The sequence below is a fragment of the Pangasianodon hypophthalmus genome, chromosome 13 (assembly GCF_027358585.1).
Source record: "Pangasianodon hypophthalmus isolate fPanHyp1 chromosome 13, fPanHyp1.pri, whole genome shotgun sequence".
NCBI lineage: Eukaryota > Metazoa > Chordata > Actinopteri > Siluriformes > Pangasiidae > Pangasianodon > Pangasianodon hypophthalmus.
The window spans coordinates 21,249,758-21,270,667 of NC_069722.1; the positions used below are offsets into that span (position 1 = coordinate 21,249,758).

The following is a 20,910-nucleotide window of genomic DNA, read 5'->3' on the forward strand; positions in this document are numbered from 1 at the left end:
AAGGTTGGAGTGGAAGAACTCGAGTGTCCTGCACAGAGCCCTGACCTCAACCCCACTGAACACCTTTGGGATGAACTGGAACATCGACTATGTGCCAGGCCTCCTCGCCTAACATCAGTGCCTGACCTCACTAATGCTCTTGTGGCTGAATGAACACAAATCCCCACAGCCACACTCCAAAATCTAGTGGAAAGCCTTCGCGAAAAGTGGAGGTTATTATAACTGCAAAGGGGGAATAAATCTGGAATGGGATGTTCAGATGTTCACAAACTTTTTGCCAGATAGTGTAATATAATAAGTAGTCACTTAGAGCCACCAGGGGGTGCCATAAGATTGCATATACAGTATGTACGGTATAAAACACTTGTATTTCTATATTTCACAAAGCATTTCTATATACCAGAGAAATTTGCCATTATTTATTGATATTCCCCAAACAAGTGGTTTTTATTAAGAACTTACCAAAAGCATTGAAGATGCTTCCTATTTAGGAAGTTTAAGAAAAGCCTCCTGGGTGAACTTCCCTCGTGATGCTGGTTGAGACGATGCTGAGAGTGTGAATTTATTAAGTTTCTCTATATTAATATTTATATTTGATTATAATATCTTGGTCGCTATATAATTCTGTATATGTTATTTCATAGTGGCAATGCTTTCATTATTACTGTAACGTAGTAGAAAATAGTATGTGTATAATATTAAAGCATTAAAAATATTACTACATTCTATTTTTTTCCCATACAACAAAATTGTAGTATATATCTTTCAAAGGATATTATTTCAAACTTCACTATTCTTGGGAAATGGACAACTCTTCCAAGAGCATCTACATTTGCAACTACATAATGTCAGTGCTTAAGAATTTGTGAAACCCACTGAGATATGCAATTTTTTGTAAGCTTCCTGAGTTAGATTGTAATCACACAGTAATGATTTTGTTTTAGTTATGTTTTACTAAAAATTCACCAGATGGCAAACTTGTTCCAAGATCACGTTCCTCAAATCACAGACACTCACAAGGTTTTTTTTTTTTTTAAAACAGTTATTTTATCATACTATAATCACAACATATATATTTATACAGTATATACAGTTCGACACCTCAGTAGTCACTTATTAACAAATCAAATGTGCTGGTGGAATTTTTTTTTTTTTTTACATACATCTAAAAATCTTTTGAGGCTTTGCTAGCCATGCTCTTATCACTTATGAAGACTGCAATAATCAAATAATATAATATAATATAAGCAAATGCAGATTGTGGAAATATCAGGAGCATTGTTGACACTAACTGAAGCTGTCAAGCAAAGAGGCCCAACAGAACGTTCAAATCACAAGTCACTAGGACAGAACCTCTGAGATACAACTACCGAATAGAGATTTTTCAAAAATGCAGCATTAAACCAATACACATTCATTATCAAATCTGTTTTTAAGTATTTCTGGTGGCGATGAATGGAGGAAAGACACAAGTCTTTAATTCATGAAACAGTTCAATTTGCACTAAATGTACTCAATCAGCTATGACATGCTTGGTCTGTGAAATTTTACTCTCTTCAATTTTGTACAGTTCGATTCAAGCCAATTTTATTTATATAGCACTTTAAACAATAGACATTGTCACAAAGAAGCTTTGCATAAATCAGGATGTCTAATGCACAAGCTAGAGGTGACAGTGGCAAGGAAAAACTCCCTGAGACAACATGAAGAAGAAACCTTGAGAGGAACGATTACAGTATTATCACTGGCTTCAGAAGCAAATTTCAGACACCAAACATGTCTTGGCTGATCTGTTACATTTAGGCTAAATGATGGCAGTTTCTTTTTTTTTTTTTTTTTGCTAAACTCCATCTTTAAGTGACAGGGAAGAAGGTGTGGACTTCTTCTTGCCAATAGAGAAAGGTCTTCAGATTCTGTACACCACCCTTCTCACGGCTTGGTTCATCTTCCTCTTCCTCGTTTTCATCCTCCTCTTCCTCCTGCTCCTCCTCATCACGCCAGTAACCATGACGCCGGCCAGCACAGACACACTGATCGTGATACACACGCCAAAGAAGAGCAGTGGTTTGTTCTCACAGATCCAACACTCGGCTGGAATCACGCTTGGCTCGCAAGGCGAGGTCAATGAATCGGAGATGGAGGGAAAGCCACGTTGAGTAATAAGCTGGCGGTAAATTGAGACAGAGGCTTTGGGTCGGGAGCGATGGTGGGAGGAGAGGAAGAATCCAAAATCTGGAGTGTGATGATCTTGTAGCTTCCAGACGTAAAAACCACGCACATCAACTCCATCAAGCTCACGAGCTACAGAGAGAGAGAGAGAGAGAGAGAGAGAGAGAGAGAGAGAGAGAGAGAATTAGCCAATTAGTTGTCCATAGAGTCTCATTCATACTGTCCATTTGTCCAACATTTAATGGTGGCTTGTCCGTCAGCCATTCAACAAAGGTTCATAAAGTCCTCATTCACAACTTCATACATTTTAAACTCTGTTGAAAATATTAATCTCTTTCGAGTGACCATAAATTTTAAAAAATGTTGACAGATATATGCTCATGTTCCATTAATTTTCTCACCTTTCCAGATGTTGCGCGATCATGGGGCAGCATACTCACTGCCCTATTTAGCTTCATAGGAGTCAAAAATGGGAATTTTTACAAGCATTAATAGAGGCCGATTGGGGCAGGAATCACGCTGCTCCATGCTCAGTAGAGGAAGGAATGTTAATGATAGGGTTGCCAGGATAGCATTTTTTACGCCAAATTATGCTAGTTTAAAAATACTCTGCAGCTGCCAAGATGTTGCTCTATAGCAAATAATCAGAAGTAACTCTGCAAAGGAAAGTGTAAGTGCAGACAGTTTGTCTATGATGTCCAGATCTAGTTCTGTTGTAAGATATATTGCAAAGATTGGGAAGATGTCAATCCATACCCGATTTTTTGGACTAGTTTCAAGTCTTTTGTGCAGATATGAAGTTGCGCTGGAAATCTTGCTGAAACCTGGCAACCCTGGTCAATTATATTACCTCTCAGCATGGCAGACAACTGCTAACTTCTCACGGGAATAAGAAAAATACAGCACTAATATTTGAATATAAACATATTTCAGGTGTTTCTGGGTGGAGTTCTCCTTTAAATAAAACCACCAAATTGTCACATGATATAACTTGTAAACCCATTGAAGAAAGTAAACTTATAACAATTTATAGAAGTGGGCACATGTGGAGAGAGGAACGCACAACAGAATCTGGTGGTCGAAAGAAGAGAAGCCGTAGGTGATGTAATTGAATGCAAGTAGCATCCCATCCAGGCTGTATTCCCACCTCAAACCCAATTTGGGAAACCCAATGTTCTATAGTCTCTGGATCCACCACAACCCTTACCAGAATAAAGCACTTACTGAAGATGATTAAATAATTTGTTGTAGGTAACCATTTCATATGAGGTTTTCATAAAGTCCATATTAGGAGAGTTTGTGTTTTGCAGAAGAGTGTTGTCATGCACTTCTGCTTCATATGCTTCAATATGTTGCAATACAAAACTCGTAGCAAAAATGTATTGGTAAACATATGGACATCAGATTGAAAGTTCAATACATATCACGCCATTGTGTCACACACACACACACACACACACACACACAGATTTTATCTTCTTTGTGAGGACTTTTCATTGACTTCTGTATTACTGTAGGTAAATAATGCTATGCCTAACCCTAACACTATCCCTAACTTCATTAACTAAGTTAAATTCTTTGCTCTCTTTTCTTTAAATAAATTGTTTTCACATTTTTTAAAACATGCCCTTTTTAAAACATGCCGTCTCACACACAAGCACACTCACGACTGCATAACATGGTAATGATCTCAAAGGTCCTCTATAAACTCTGTAAGAGAGAGGTCAGCTGATAAGAAGCATTAGTGTGAGGAAATGCTTCAGCAAAGCTGTGTACTGTAACCTTTGACCTTTGATTATATGAGGGAGAGGTAGTGGCCGATTTTCTCACAACACGCTTGAGCCACACGTGATTACAAATAGCGATATTGTATCAGACTGCATTGACACTGACACAAGAATCAGATGTATAAATGTTCTGCCTTAAAGTGTAACCTGTTAATAATTTGACCATAGATAGCTTCATCCAAGAATGATGTTAGCTAGCTACTGTTAAACTTTTACATTTACATTTGTGCACTGTGTTCACTAATAGTATATGTATTTCAGAACTAAAATATTAATGCCATTTCTAAGAGTACCTGTAGCCATTGCTGTTGCAACTATCTAAGATTTTAACGTATTATCAAGGGATTGTGGTATCAAATCTTGCTACATTAGCTATATAGTTTAATTAGCTATGCTTTCTTGGTGGGAAGGACAGGTTTCATGTGTTTCCTGTCAATCAGAGCAATCCAAGTCCATTATGAGTGTGTGTTTAGGTCATGTATCAAGAAAATGGCAGTCAGTGCTCTTCCTCAAGTTGTTGTTCAAAAAAGTCTGGTGTTTTTATAAATGTCAGAGGAAGCATGGTCGTCCCAGGGGATTTGCTATGACTAAATTTTGGGGAAAAGTTGGGTAAAAAGAAAAAAGAAGTTGTATGAAACTTGGTGATATATTAAACATGCATCTCTGTCTTACCCTTTAGTGCTTCCTCCATGTAGCTCTTTAAGTATCTTTGCCTCAGGTGGTCATTATGGGATGCCTGGTCATCAATCCCCGTGGCTGTGATAATGACAGGATGACTGTTACCATAGCGATTCTTCACCCACCTCAGGACACTGCGGAGCCCCCAAGGCACAAGAGCTTGGCCCTTGTTAGAGGACACCCATGTTGGATCCGTCATGAACGACCAGCCATAATCATGGACTGATGAACTAGGTTCGAGGTCTTGTCTCAATTTTGGGTAAACCAGACGAGTTGTGAAGTGATTGAGTGCAATAAAATCTAGGGCCCCTTTAAGCTGAGACCTTTCATCCCTAGAAAAGTGTGGCATACGGAAGCAGTTATGGCAGCTATTTGTATCAGTGTAGTCTACGTCCTGTAGAATCGGATCAAGGAAACGTCCAAGTTCAAAGAACAGGAAGTGTTGGACAGCACTGGCGTGAGATTCTACAAAGGGATTGGCTGGTTCCACCCAATCAGCATGGAGTGCAAAACTTATCGTCGCTCCCTGGTGTTGTCGGAAATGTGTTTGGTAAATATTCCATGCACGAGCATGTGCCATCAAGACATTACGCACTACCGTATCTCTTTCTCCTGCACTCACATTATATGCTTCTGTCAGACGATTTGGTTCATTAACAGTGATCCAGACATCCACAAGTGACCCAAACCTTTGAAAGCAGTACGTGGCATAGTCAACAAAGGCATCACTCGTACTTGTATTCATCCATCCACCTTGGGCATGTAGCAACATTGGTAAACCCAGTGTGTGTGACCTGAGGCTGGGGTGGTAGAGTGTTACAGCTACACTGATTCCCTTCTTCTGGAGCTCAGTTAGCATGCAGTGGTAATATCGCACCGTTACTGCATCTGCAGACAGGATGTCACCATTTGGGAAAAGCCGAGGCCAATCCAGGGCAAATCTGTAATGCGATGTCCCTGTGACTTCTAGAAGGTGGATGTGATGTTGAATAGCGAGAAAGTCAGTGCACTGGGAGCCACGGGTGCGAAGAGTTACTCCTGAAACAGGATGGAGGGAGCCATCGCCGCTGAAGTTCCACCGATACAGCACAGGATCAGTGAACTGAGGTGAAAACGGCTGTAGATGGACCTGGAAATTAGAGATAAGCATCACTGACTGTGGGAAAGGTGCTAACTCAGGCCTCTGACTTGAGCCAACAATATGAGTTCCCATATTTTCTGGAGGTCAAGTATTTACCTCCGGAAAATATGAGTATTTAGGAAGTATGGCGTCTAATTCATTTCTCTAAGTGTTTCCTTAATCCACTAAGTGTTTCCTTAGTCCACAAAGGCACTTTTGTTTTCATCTGCTACCAAGATCTGCTATCACATGTTGACATTACAGCCCATTTGGAGCTAGCCCTTCCCATTTGTAACTGTACCACCCATTAGGAGCTGTACCACAAATTTGGAGCTGTACCATCAGTTTGAATGTGTACCACCCATTAGTAGCTAATGAGCATACCACCCATTTGGAGCTGTACCACCCATTTGGAGCTGTACCACAAATTTGAAGCTGTATCACCAGTCTGAATGTGTACCACACATTAGGAGCTGTAACACCCATTTAGAGCTGTACTACCAATTTGGAGCTGTACCACCAGTTTGAATGTGTACCACCCATTAGGAGCTGTACCACTCTTTTAGAGCTGTATCACCAGTTTGAATGTGTACCACCCATTAGGAGCTATTCCACCCATTCGGAACTGTACCACCTGTTTGGAACTGTACCACCAGTTTGAATCTTTACCCCCATTTGGAGCTGTACCAAACATTAGGAGCTGTACCCCCACATTTGGACTGCACATTTGGAGCTGTACCACCCATTAGGAGATGCACTACACATTTGGGGCTGTACCACCTGTTTGGAGCTGTACCACCAGGTTTGTATCTAGACCACTCATCAGAAGCTGTACCACCCATTTGAAGCTATACCACCCATTTGGAGCTGTACCACCCATTTTTACAGTTCAATCCTACTCTAAAAACCCTAAGAAATGGGTGTAATACAATTAATGTAAAATATGTGGCAGCACCTGATACAGGGCAAAAAGAAATGTGGCTTATATGCTGGAAAATAGTGTCCTCTTTTTTCCATTTTCCCTCACCTGCAGGATAAAGTCTGCTACTCCAAACTGGAAATTGCAGGGAAAATGACCTTTAATGTCTCGCTCCGTCTCATCATTAAGAAAGCCGTTGTCCTTGATGATCTGCCTATAGTACTGAGCTGTTGACTTCGGGACTCTGGTGCGTTCAGGCTGGTTGAAGTCGATGTAGAATAGTCCTCTTCTTATGCTGTAGCCGCTATTCCACTCAAACCCATCCACCAGAGACCAGGCTGTGTAGCCAAATACCTTCACATGGTCCACGACCACCGCTAAAGCACAAACATACACAGTATCCTAAACACTTGCATAAATTATTAAATGTATGTCAATGTTTGTAGTTGAAATTTTGTAATTCACTCTGTAAGTAGCTCAACACAAGCTAACATGATAATAAAGGTGGTTTTTCAGGGGGGGAAAACACAGATGGGTTTTCAAATATATTGAAATTTAGCACATGTAGTCGTAAACTTGATAGCTGCTGGATGAGCATGCCTACCACAAGGCTAATCCAAAGATTAAAATATATACATTGCTTTGCTTGAATCATAACTTGTGCCAAAATAAACCCTTTTAATGTACCTCTTTGTGTCTATTATTGTGCCTGAGTAATTTCCTTTGGTGTGAAAAATTCCCTATACAAATAGTTGCTATTATTATTTTCACTGTGACTCATGATATTCACCCACTCCTCTAACCTTGAAGCACCTGGTTAATAAATCTCTTCATGAGGTAAATGGCCACCGTGTCTTCCACTCCCACAGAGGCGTCAGAGAACCAACTGCTCTCCGCCACCAGCACTGGAGGGTCCTCATACTCTTTCTGGATCCAGCCCAGAATTTTTCTCAGGTTCAGTGCCCCTGTCTGGCCAAAACGGGCCAAAACTCTTCCTGCGCGTACTGAATCAGGCCCATACGCCAGCGAGAAGAAATCAGCAGTGCCACGCACCCAAAGCCTTTCCTCTGGTGTAAAATTTGGGACCAGGGCCGGGTGAGACAAACGTAGGGACCATGGATAGTCCCCACCTCCATGTATAGGTTCTGCAAACCAGCCGATCACGGCTTCCACAGATTTCTGACATAGCTCCACATTCACTGGTGTAGCCTGGGCTTTGAAAGGCTCCACCCAATAGGAGCCAAGTGTGATGGAGATTTGGCCATGCTGATGAGGACGGAAGTGCTTGTCGTAAATGTGCCAGGCTGTAGCGTGTGCCTGTGAAATGAAAATGTATAGACTTATTTTTCATCCAGGGCAAAGTACATGTCTAATCCAAACTTGCTTCCAAACCAAAAAACAATTTTCAGACCCCAACCTGTCATGGTTGATTGACTATATTTGCTTGAAATTTGTGTGCATTTCATTTTTGGCTGTTTTAAGTGGCTGAACTTGTTGTAAAAAAGGGGTTATTCATAAGTTATGTACAGAATGAAACACAACAGAGTGTGATATTGTAGGAAAATAATTAGCAACGAGATAAGATGGGATGCCCTGAAATTGATTATTTTTTGTACCATAATTTCTTGAAGTGTTTTATTATTCTTATACCACAGCATTTTGCCAACACTAACAATTTTTTTTGTTCATTATAGAATGACATGCTAACCTTTTTAAACTACATTGTCTCCCTAATTTGGTCACCTGTCAATTTCCACCAACCAGCCAGCATTCCCCTACCATACCACAGCTAAGAAACTAGGGAGGGTGAAGCCAAAACTGCATCTTTTTGAACTGCTGCACATGCTGCATCATAGGGCAGCGTAACACACTTGGAGGAAAGAGCTATCCGCCCTCTTTCGCATACACAATTTCACAGATGCCCCTGATTGGCTACAGGACACATCATATTTTTGATCTGTTTATAGTTATAGTATAGTGTCATGTAACCAAATATGTAGTGGAACATCTGTGAAACAAGTTCGTTCTTGTTTTCACTTATATTATAGCAGCTATAAAGAGTTTGCTTTTTTCTCTCTCTTGAAATTAATAGAACAAAAAAAATGCTAACGAGAAACCAGAATGCACAAACTCTTCTGTCCTGAAGATTTTCTCATGTCGGAAAACTTACTGTAACATTACAATCATAAACATTTCCACAGAAAACTTCACCATATCAGTGATACCAATGAATGTTTTTTTTTTTAAATCTGGCTACGTGGCACTTCCACCATACAAGTCCCTGTGTAATTTATTACCAAATAAACAATAACATATTTTGAACAAACGTATTAATATAAACCTGTGATTTGCTTTACATCTGGAACAACTGTCAGAGTTGCAGTTATAGAAAATTAACTAACACCTTCTGACTGACTATGTTCAACAATTCAACAGTGCTGTAATATAAAAAGTGGTATGACAGTGTGACATTATTAATTATTAATCTTTCTGCAGTCTCCATTGGAGTCCTCCTAAATGCTCAGACATAGATTGTCTGGTAAGGAAATTCCTCCTTAGTTTTGTTTATTAAAGCAGAGGTCTTGCCTGAAAAATTGATTTATAACAGCATAATTAGCAGGTATGACTACTTGTCCTTTGACTGTAAATATTTCAAGACAAGCACATTGCAACTCGCTCAATACTGAAGTAAACTTCTATTCACTATTCAGTTCTATCCTCAAAGCTATGCCTATAAACTGCTATTATTCTCTCCAAAACATCTAACTGAGAAAAAAATGAACGCCCCCCTCCCTCCGATTCCCCTTTGACCTTGCGACCTTGTGCTCACCCTGATGAGGTTATGTGCTACGATGAAAGGGTCAGCAGGGTCACCGGACACCCCTGGCGCATGAATCCCCGTCCCGTAGCCCAGAAATGCAATCAGGAGTGGATTGTGTATAGTGATCCAGTATCGCACATCTTGGCCAAATGTTTTAAAACAAAATGTAGCATAGTCTGCGAAAATCTGCACCAATTTCACGTTCCTCCAGCCTCCCAATTCCTCCTGCAGAATTTGGGGCAAATCCCAATGAAACAGGGTCACCACGGGCTCCAAATCGAGTGCTTTTAACTGGCCAATCAGCCGCCGGTAATGATCCACCGCAGCAAGATTCGGTTGTCTTGTGGCATCGCCGTCTGGGAAAATACGTGGCCATGATATTGAGAAAGAGTAAAATTTGGCTCCAAGGTACTGAATTGACTCAATGTCCTTTTCCCAGAGCACGTAACTACCGCTGGCTGTGTCTGCTGTCAAGGTGCTATTGTTGTTCCCTGTTCCAACAGTGCGGTGCGTAAAGTGATCCCAGATAGATAGTCCTTTCCCATCCTGATCCCATGATCCCTCAGTTGGGAATGCTGCAGTTCCAACACCCCAGAGGAAACCCTTAGGGAATGTTCCAGACAAGAACTCACTTTGGTTCAGTGACCCATACCATAAGCTCTTTCCGTCACCTGAAGAACACTCTGCTGCGTCCCAGACTCCTGTTGTCATGAGGAGGAAGGACAGAAAGAGGACATGGGTCATCTTTAAAAAAAAGCAGAAGCAAAAGATACTGGGTCAGAACCAGAACCAGGACTCATCCTGGAGGAGAAGAAAAAGAGCTGTATCATAGACGAGAAGAGGACATGTGATTTCTTTACCTGCCTTGACTGCCCTATGACTCTCTCTCTCTCTCTCTCTCTCTCTCTCACTTACTCACTCACTCACACACACACCCTCAAAAGCTTGCTGATGGCAGAAAGGAGGACCTCTGATCAATGATTAACATGAACTCTAATCCTTAAGCGTAACAATCAACTCTTCCCTGCCTTCTTGCCTCTCCTTTCCCCTCCCATCACACTTTAGAGAGACAGAAAAACATCATTTTATTGCAAGAACTTTACTGTTTAAACACTTAACTGGAAATCACTGCAACTTGCAAGAATTGTAAATAAAAAAAATCCGGAGATGCGTGTTTTTCCTTTACATCAATTCACAAGGCTTAGTGGATAATTTCACCTGGATGCTGTAGATTTGTACCTAAGAACTGCTGCTGTATGTTGAAATTAAACTATAATCTCATTTAAAAATAGTACTTTTTTAACTGTTGATATGAAGTCATTTGTTGAAGCATAGGTGGCAGACACCTTCCAGATTTTCTGAGCAGGAATTCTAATTTTACAGTTCAAAATTCTTTTTATTTGGAAGTCAGATGTCACCAATTATGAGTAATTATGAGTATAGCAATTTTTTTTAGTTGTCTTCTGGACCCACCTGATTCATCCTGATGGTCTTCTCCTGTTTCATTCCTTTATCTGGAGGGGAAAGTAACTAACTACATAGTACATGGTACATTGCAAAGGTACTTGTTTTTTTTAATATAAACCATAGTACGTTTACCTGAGTTTCAACAAATTAAACATTCACCATTGCAGAGTAAAAAAAAAAGGCATTAAAGACTGTAAGCCAATTAAAAGACATGTACTCATTTTAAATTATCCAATTTTTTGACCCAGTCAAATACAGCAGTTTCCTAAAAGTCTACACTTCAGGGGCAGCAGTGTCTGAGACAGTGGAGAGAGAGAGCAGAAATTTATCAGGTATCTTCTATCAGGTTTTTAAATGCTTTAAAGGAAACAGTGTGATAATGATCTGCAAATTATTCACACCAAAAACCAGTGGAGATATCAACATTTAGCAACTCAACATCCTACCTGCGGAAATATGTACCAGTTATCCATTAGCTAGCTGAGTGAGCTAGGCTAGCTAGTCAGATCTTTTGATGTTTTACATTGTCAAAGCTCTGTACTAACCTTCACGTCAGTTCATCAGATCGATGTTCACGCGCGTTGTAGGCGCTTTTGGTGTTGGACAGGGGTCAGCCTGAGCACTCTGACTGGTCTGCAGCTACACAGTAATGCAGCTACACAGTCTGCAGCTATGCAGTAAGCTGCGATGCACTGTGTGTTCTGACACCTTTCTATCATAGCCAGCATTAACTTTTTCAGCAATTTGTGCTTCAGTAGCTCTTCTGTGGGATCGGACCAGACGGGATAGCCTTCGTACATCAGTGCGCCTTGATCACCCATGAACCTGTCGCCGGTTCACTGGTTGTCCTTCCTTGGACCACTTTTGGCAGGTACTAACCACTGCATACCGGGATCACCCCACAAGACCTGCCGTTTTGGTGATGCTCTGACCGAGTCGTCTAGCCACCACAATTTGGCCCTTGTCAAAGTCGCTCAGATCCTTACGCCTGCCCATTTTTCCTGCTTCCAACACATCAACTTCAAGAAATGACTGGCTCACTTGCTGCCTAATATATATCCCACCCCTTGACAGGTGTCACTGTAACAAGATAATCAGTGTTATTTAAGTGACCTGGCAGTGGGTTTAATGTTATGGCTGATCAGCGTATCTCGGTAACACTCAGGATAATGTCTAAGGGGCATCTTTGCTAGATAGCTAGAAATATGTATGAATAAACGTGAGCTAGCTAGCAGGTCACTGAACCGCCAAACAGAATTCGTACAAGATAGCTAAGCAGCTAATCTTTTTTATACTGTTGATTAATGGAGGTGGTGTTCATATCAAGCATAGCTCACTTGGTTAGTTAGCATAATTGTAGAAATATGCATTTCACAGATATGGAACATTTTCAAATTAGTTGTGTCAATTGTAGACAATTGTAGAAAAATAAGCAATTTGTAAACAACTTATTTACTCTTATTTGAGTAAGTTTCTTGATCATCACTTTTGGTTTTACTCAAGCGAATTATTAGTAAAGTAGCAGTACTTTTACTCAAGTTCAATTCAATTCAATTCCATTTTATTTGTATAGCGCTTTTAACAGTGAACATTGTCTCAAAGCAGCTTTACAGAGCATAAGAAACAAAAAGCATGCAAACAGAAACAAAAACATGCAAACAGTCCTAGATGTTAGACAGAATTATCCCTAGTGAGCAAGCCTGAGGCGACTGAGGCGACTGTGGCAAGGAAAAACTCCCTTAGATGATATGAGGAAGAAACCTTGAGAGGAACCAGACTCAAAAGGGAACCCATCCTCATTTGAGTGACACTGGAGAGTGTGATATGAACAATGTCCTTTCTGTATTTATTTATAGTCATCTAGGTTGTTGTCTTCCTCAAAGTCCTCAAAGTCCACATAGGGTTGGCAGCGTTGCTTTGAACACCCAGATCCTCACGAGGCAGAAACCGGCTGGAGCAGGTCCATCTCTGGATGCCTCAGGATCCTCATAGGGTTGGCCTCGTCTACTGGAGCTGGCACAATCTCTATGTGCCTCGGGATGGGTAGAAGAAGGGAAACAAGTGGAAAAGGAATTAGCGTAGCTGCTGTTCAAATATTAGTAAGCCCTAAATCATAATCTGCAAAGTCAGTGTGTTTTGTACGTTTTTACATGACTGGTAATTGATGCATTATCACACTATTCAGGATCACCAGGAGATTTCTGTCTCATGTCATCATAGGGACTTTTTCCTTACCTTAGGGACAGTCCCTACTGGTTTGCTCATTAGGGCTCTAGATCTAAATCCAGATTTCTGTAAAGCTGCTCTGTGACAATGTCTATTGTTAAAAGTGCTGTACAAATACAACTGAATTAAATGCACGTCTTGCACCATTTCCCTTCAGTTGGATTTGAGTTCACAAATATTAGCTCAGATAGTACCCCAATTAAGAGAAACAGAGGACAATTTGTTTTAGATGGTGCTTTTTCTTCGTCTCAGCTCCTTGTGAAGCACTTAGACTGGTGTCTTCTTACTCACCGTAAATAAATAAATAAATAAATAAAACAACACACCACAAAGGAAAATATGCCACAGGGCCAGATGTGTAAATCAAATCAAACATTAGCTAATCGGATTTTACCGGCCAGAGGTGATGACAGGTTTCATAAAGGACATCCATTTGGGACTATGAAACAGGATGTGACGGTGATTTGGGACACAACCAGGATGGAGTAAATTAAATCAAACTGAGAGGACACCACAACGTAGGAAAAACAACAACAACAACAACAACAACAACAACACACAGCCTTTCCATTCATCTCAGTGAATTTCACTTGTGTATTATTATGCAGGGGACTTGTGTCTCAACATGGTAAAAGCAAAGTAATAGAAATGAATAGAAAATTAGATAAGGAGAAAAGAATAAATGAGTAATACAGTATGTAAATTAAATTAAACAATCATACAATTATATAAAATAAAAACAAACAAATGCTACAATGCAGTTCAGTAAAATAATATTTAAGTTGAAACACATGAACATTCATTTACAAATGCTTTAATTGCTACAAATGATCATAAATTATACAATATATATTCAAAATGTATTGAAGGAACACTTCCTTCTTTTCCTTAAGAAAGGAAACATAATCTTTATTTCTGGTACCTGCTTTCTTGTAGTTTTGGTTTATTAAGGAACGCAGAGCCGGATGGAGTTATATTTCTTTTATGATTCGTTTTGATGTTTGTCGTTTTGTTGTTAATGCAGCCTGAATCCTTTGTACATGCTTTGATGGGCACAAAATTCAATAAAAAACGAAGGACATGTTCAAAATTAGATTTCCCTCGTTTCAACCACCTGAAATATCCTGAAACAGTGTCTGGCTTAGAGTGAAGAAAGCAAGAAAGCAAGAAAGAAAGAGAAAGAAAGAAAGAAAAAGGAAGATGGAGAGAGAAGAGAGGGAAAGACGAATAATGAAAGAAAGAAAAAACAAGGAAAAGGAGATAAAAGAAAACAGAAGAGATAAGGTAAAGAGAAGGGGAAAGAGTCAGACATTGATCCATACAGAGAGACAAGAAAGAAAGAAAGAAAGAAAGAGAGGGAAATACAATACAAGAAAGAAAGAAAGGAAGGAAGATTGGGAGAGAAGAGAGGGGAAGACAACGAAAGAAAGAAAGAAAGAAAGAAAGAGAGGGAAAGACAAAACAAGAAAGAAAGAAAGAAAGAAAAAGGAAGATGGAGAGAGAAGAGAGGGAAAGACAGATAATGAAAGAAAGAAAAAAACAAGGAAAAGGAGAGTCAGACATTGATGCATACAGAGAAACAAGAAAGAAAGAAAGAACAAACAACAATCAGTGAAAGAAAAAAGGGAGATAGACAAGGGGAAGACAGAAAGAGGAACAGAAACGTTGAGAGAGAATTGGAGATAGAAATAGAGACAAATCTGTTATGCCTCATTTGTATTGTATTACGACACTTTGTTAAAACACCTCCACTTCCAGTTATAGCTCCGTGAACACAGTGTGTGTGTGTGTGTGTGTGTGTGTGTGTGTGTGTGTGTGTGTGTGTCTATGCTGTATTTGTGCTACTGAGGTAGCTGTTCGTGAGCCTTGATATTAGGTTTGGTGAATACTGAATACGGAGTGCAGTATCCAGGGCTTCTAAAGAGTTTGAATTCATCAGATGGAAACACACATAGACTCTGAAATCTCTCTCTCTCTCACACACACACACACACACACACACACACATGCATCTGTACCATTATCTGTGTTTGTAAAACCATTATCAGTGTTTGTGTGTATTTGCACGTCCATTAAAAGAGTCAAACGAACATCTTGTGGAAGTGTCACTGAGGTTACATGTAGCAGCTTGAGGCTACTAACTCACACACACACACACACACACACACGGTTGTACTTCTGCGCTATATAAAGCCTGACCATTTGTCCAGTTCACAAAATACAACTAAAGCCCTATTCGGACTGGATTAGTTTTATAAGAGGAGGTGGAGTAATGTAATTATTACTAATGTAAGTCTGGGATTTTTGTGATTTATTATGGAAAAGAAAGATTACATCATATTTTTTCTTCTATCAAATGACCAGTAGAAATAAGCCAAGGTAATATACAGTACAGTGTATCCCATCTGAATTTATATGTTGGTAAAGATTCTGTTAGATCCTGGGAGAAAAGAGATTTAAAAGAAAATTACAGACTTCATCCAGTCAAGCTAATCCCATCCAAATAAGGTATTATTTATTTACCAATTTATCTGAAGAAAATGTTAATTCTGATCATTTTTTTCTCACACATTTGGATGCCCACTGTAGATTTAGGTGGCCCAGGCACCCCCTGGCACCCCAATGGCTATGTGTCCTAGAAAAATGACTCTTACAAAAATAGCCTCTATTTGGTATATAAAATACTGTTAAAAAATCTTAGGTACGTTTGGTAAAGATGCCTTTAAAAGTAAAATAAAATAAAATAAAATTTCTTAATTTCTTTCTGCAAACATGATGAGCTGAATTCCTGAGTTTTATTTTTGTTTTTTTGGCTTGCTCATTAGGAATAAATTCACATATTTACAATTTACTTAGGTTTCATTTAATTTGAAAGTATTTATTTCTGTAAAGCTGCTTTGTGACAATGTCCATTGTTAAAAGCACTATACAAACAAAACTGAATTGAATTGAATTTTATTCCAAAAGAGTTTTAATTTGTCTTTTGCTTTTTTGACATGCATCTCTGTGCTTCATTTTTAGCAGAGGATTTTCGCTTGGGGTGTAGGAACAGAGATGATTATTGCTTTCTGTGTAACTGTTGTTCCTGCTGCTTTCAGGTCATCCTGCAACTCTTTTCAAGTGACTGCTAGTTTCTCTCTTACCTTCCTTATCATTACTCTGAGAGTGCGATGGGAAATTATGCTTTGTGAAATTCAGCTGTCCAGGGACAGCATCAGTTTTTTTTTTTTTTTTGCTTATGCATATACAGTATACTTTGTTAATATTAATGAGTACAAAGTATGTGTGTACGTGTTGTATGTGTTTTTTTTTTATTTATTGAAAACTATAAGACTATTGCCTATCAGGTTACTTCCTTTATCTGCATACATTTTTTTTTGTAATGAATTCCTTATATGTAACATAGAAGAAATAAATCAAAATATATAAGACAAAGTTGATCTAAAAACCTCAGTGTGCTTTTACACAATACTGTAGACCTCTAGTAGCTTATGAAGTCTTGGCCTTTTCTGTTAATGTTTTTCAGAATCTCGGTCACATTTCACCTGTGTATTCTAGTTTTTGGATCTGTACTTTGGCTAATAAAGCAGTCTGTACCCTAATGCAATTTTACCACCAACTGAAACATTACTACATTTTTTTAATTTTTGAAAATTTGAGAAACCAGTGTTTTAGCCTTGGTGTAGTATGAAAAAAAAAATCTGATAACAAATACTTGGTAAAAATATTTACCAAAGAGTTTCTGATCTGTAATATTATATGGCATTTAATGCAATCCTCTTGAAAACGGGAAGTTGGAAGGAGATACTGTAATACTCTGAAAAGCTTGATACTAGATTTTATGGTTATCATACAGTACGTTGGTAAATTCCAGTAAATATCTCACAATTTTCCCTCAGCTTATCGCACTTGATTTATTGTATTTCTTATATATATATTGCATATAAATAATAAATACGAAATTCCAAATCTCTGCTCTGCTTTCATCTTTCATGCAAACACCTTCTTTTGTGGGGTATGTGGCAGGAAGTGCCATTTAAATAGAAAGCAGAAGTAAGACTTCATTATTTGACTCATAATGCTTTACTAAAATGACATGAGATGCGCTACTGTTAGTCACTGTCGCCCATTCTGCAGAACGTTCAGCGGAACAGATAACGCAGGATTCTTCCCGGTAAGAAACCTGTCATTAAAACTAATGCTTTAATTAACTGAATTGACAAATTTGACAAACTTGACAAATTTGCTGAATGAAAAGGACACTGTACACCCAACCCTTAATAATATACTACTAAACCGCAAGAGAAGTCAAGACATTATTATAAGGTTCTGTGTTTAGACTGAATGATAGATGGAACTTCATAATAGTTGGGCCAAAAAGTGTTCAAATTTTGCTTTCAGTGCATTAAAGAAGCTCTTTCCCCTAAGGAACAGAAAGGAAGTACTGAAACCAGATGGGTTAGGTACTCAATTGTAACTCTTACTAACTTCATTGCGGTATATATATATATATATATATATATATATATATATATATATATATATATATATATATATATATATATATATATATATTTTTTTTTTAAATAGCTGGGAAAACATCATGAAATAAATGTAGTGACATAAAAGCTACAAAAAAAACCCTCTTTTTTACTTCAGCAAGATTTTGTGAATAAGATCATTAAACCATCAGTAATTAATTAATTCTGTAAATACTACAGACTACTAAAATATATTTTAAATAATGCCTTTAATTTTAAGCCACCCAGTTAATGCTTTTTAAGGTTTTTGCTGTCCCGTTACATGGATATATTTTTTTCTTTTACATCTAAATGTCAATACAATGGAATGCAAATTTGCATATCTGAAAGTAGGAATAAAGCAGAGAACGTCAAAAGGGTAATATTAGATTATTTTAAAGATGCTGGCTTGGATTTGAAGCATTGTTGGCTCACCCCATCCCAAAAAAAAAAAAAAAAAAAAAAAAAAAAGGCCTAAAAGCCGCCACAGCACATTAAGAACCAAAACCAATACAATCTAACTAACAAACAATCAAAGGCAATTTTTGCAAATGTTACTAAAGAACATCTATAACTCTATAACTCAATTTTTAATGTTGTCCTTTTAACAGATAATACTTGCACTAATGCAGGCTCAAGGGCTCCCCTGGTTATCAGTGGTGGTACTCCTGGTGTCTTTGCCACATTCCTTCTTGCTGGACATGGAGACATTTATTCTTGACTACTCTTCCAGAAACCTTTCTGCTGTTCCCCCCGATCTCCCACCATCTATTCAATGCCTAGATCTCTCTCAGAATCGAATTTTGACCTTGAACAAACATGACTTCCATAGAACACCCAGGCTCCATTTTCTCAATCTCTCCTGGAACATTCTGGAAGATATACACCAAGACACATTTATTTCCACTCCTCTTCTGGTAACACTGGATTTGTCCCACAACAGACTGAAAAAGCTGTCCCACCAACAATACCTGCTGCAAGCACAAAACCTACAGTACTTGGACTTGTCATCCAACTTGTTTGCAGTAATGGCACTAGGGGGTGAGTTTCCCAAACTCACAAAACTTAAGTGGCTTGGTTTGAGTGCCAGGACTATTCAGAACAACAACTTTGCGAACATCTCTGACCTCCATCTCCAAACTCTCTTCATTCAGGCTCAAAATTTGATGGGGTATGAAAACGGAAGTCTCACGGGTGCAAAGGCAGACAAAATTGTTGTCCTAATGTCTAATAATGTATTTGATCTCCCAGTAATTGCTGACGCTTTGGCATCCTTTAAAGAAGTAGAGCTGAGGGGGTTACACGATCCAGAGGACTTCCTTGGAATACTTGCGACACGCCAAGTACGCATTCAAACAGTTAATTTACACTTATCTTCTGTTTGGAGTACCTGGAAGGTAATAACAGCCCTTACCAACAGGACCTTAATGTCATCTATCCGCCAGTTTAGTTTGTCTAATCTAACCCTTCATGATATGATGGGACGTTATTTTGTGGTCCAAGGCTACTCTTTAGATTCTTTCAGTATTAGACAGGCATCAGTGACTGTGTTCCTTTTTGATCAGCAGAGTCTATACGACTTCATCATCAGTATACCTGCAAGAAATCTAACTTTTGCCCAGACACCAATAGTCCATATGACCTGCCCAAAGGTTGTTAGCATGATACAGATGCTTGATTTATCTGACTGTGTCCTAACTGAAAAAGTCTTCAAAGGTCTCCATGGGGAATGTAACACTTTGATCAATCTGGAGGTATTGGTCTTGAAGGGCAATAACCTTAGACAGTTGATGCCACTGACTTCAAGAGTTCAACTAATGAGCTCTTTAAGACATGTGGACTTTAGCCAGAACTCACTGACATATGAGGAAACTCAGGGTGGATGCACTTGGCCTTCTAAAATCACCCACTTGGATTTATCTTTTAATGAGTTTGACCAGACTGTTTTTAAGTGCTTGCCGAATGCTCTAGTCAATCTCAACCTCCAGAACAACCATATCAGTGCAATTCCAGCAAATATTTCTGGTCTGGACTCTCTCAAAATTCTAGATCTTACGGCAAATCGTCTGCTGGATCTCCCAGACTGCCTGGGGTATCCAAAATTGCAGAAACTTGTGCTACGTGGCAATTTCCTTCATGCACCATCAACAGGCTCTCTCAAGACCTGTTCACACCTAACTGTAGTGGATATCAGTATGAATCCCTACATCTGTACCTGCCCTTTGAGAGAATTCACCAACCTTATTGACGACAAGGGTACACTGGGTGGCTCAAATTCTTGGAAGAACCAAAGGATTACCGTTGCTCATTGGCCAGATGGGTATCAATGTAGTTACCCGGAGTACTGGAGAAAAGCAATGCTTAAAAACTTCAGTCTGCTTGAGATCACCTGCAACGCCGGACTGCTGGCAGTAACCATTTTGCTCCCAGCCATAATTTTGGTCATTACTGTAGGAATTCTATGCCAACAACTAGATCTTCCTTGGTATATGGGCATGATTTGGAAATGGACTCGTGCAAAGCACCGTGCCCGAAGTTCCCAGCAACGACCAGAAGATCTTGAAGGAGTACGCTACCATGCTTTCATTTCCTATAGCCAAAGAAATGCCAACTGGGTTATAGATCAACTCTTGCCCAAACTTGAAGGTGAGGACTCTACGACCCAAAATGGACTGAGGGTTTGTCACCATGAGCGAGACTTCATCCCGGGAAGGCCAATCTTAGACAACATCCTCCGGTGCATAGAACAAAGTAGATGCTGCGTCTTTGTGCTGTCCTCTCACTTTGTGCAGAGTGACTGGTGTCACTACGAGCTGTACTTTGCAAGCCACCAGTGGATAACACGAGGTATGGACAATATCATTCTCATTCTGCTAGAGCCATTGCCTACATATCTTATACCCTCTAAGTATCACCAGCTAAAGGCAATGATGGCCAGACGCACTTACTTAGAGTGGCCCCAGGACAAAGCTAAACAGAGAATGTTTTGGGCAAACCTTCGTGCGGCACTGCAAGCGGATCTACCCCATTCTGTTGAGAGAGAATGGGAATGAGAGGACAAAAGAATTCTAAGAGGTAGAATGATCTAAACAGTACACAACAACAATAATTTACTACCCAACAGAATTTAAAACAGTTGCAGAATAAGTAAATACAGTAAAGATCTGCACATTCCATTGATTCGGTTCAAAACAGGTTATATA

At 39.2% G+C, this 20,910-nt stretch overlaps 2 protein-coding genes across 2 annotated transcripts; one reads left to right on the top strand and one right to left on the bottom strand.

Moving 5' to 3' along the window:
* Positions 1–1,818: 1,818 nt before the first annotated feature.
* Positions 1,819–10,387, bottom strand: klb (klotho beta). Its single transcript, XM_026917194.3, has 5 exons — positions 9,504–10,387; positions 7,477–7,990; positions 6,782–7,050; positions 4,629–5,763; positions 1,819–2,301 (listed from the first exon to the last, which is right to left on the bottom strand). Exons 1-5 carry the CDS (start codon positions 10,236–10,238, stop codon positions 1,907–1,909), a joined length of 3,048 nt encoding a protein of 1,015 aa, XP_026772995.3. The 5' UTR covers positions 10,239–10,387; the 3' UTR covers positions 1,819–1,906.
* Positions 10,388–16,666: 6,279 nt separating this feature from the next.
* On the top strand, positions 16,667–20,778 carry tlr1 (toll-like receptor 1). Its single transcript, XM_026916808.3, has 2 exons — positions 16,667–17,361; positions 18,319–20,778. Exons 1-2 carry the CDS (start codon positions 17,284–17,286, stop codon positions 20,758–20,760), a joined length of 2,520 nt encoding a protein of 839 aa, XP_026772609.3. The 5' UTR covers positions 16,667–17,283; the 3' UTR covers positions 20,761–20,778.
* The last annotated feature ends 132 nt before the right edge of the window (positions 20,779–20,910 follow it).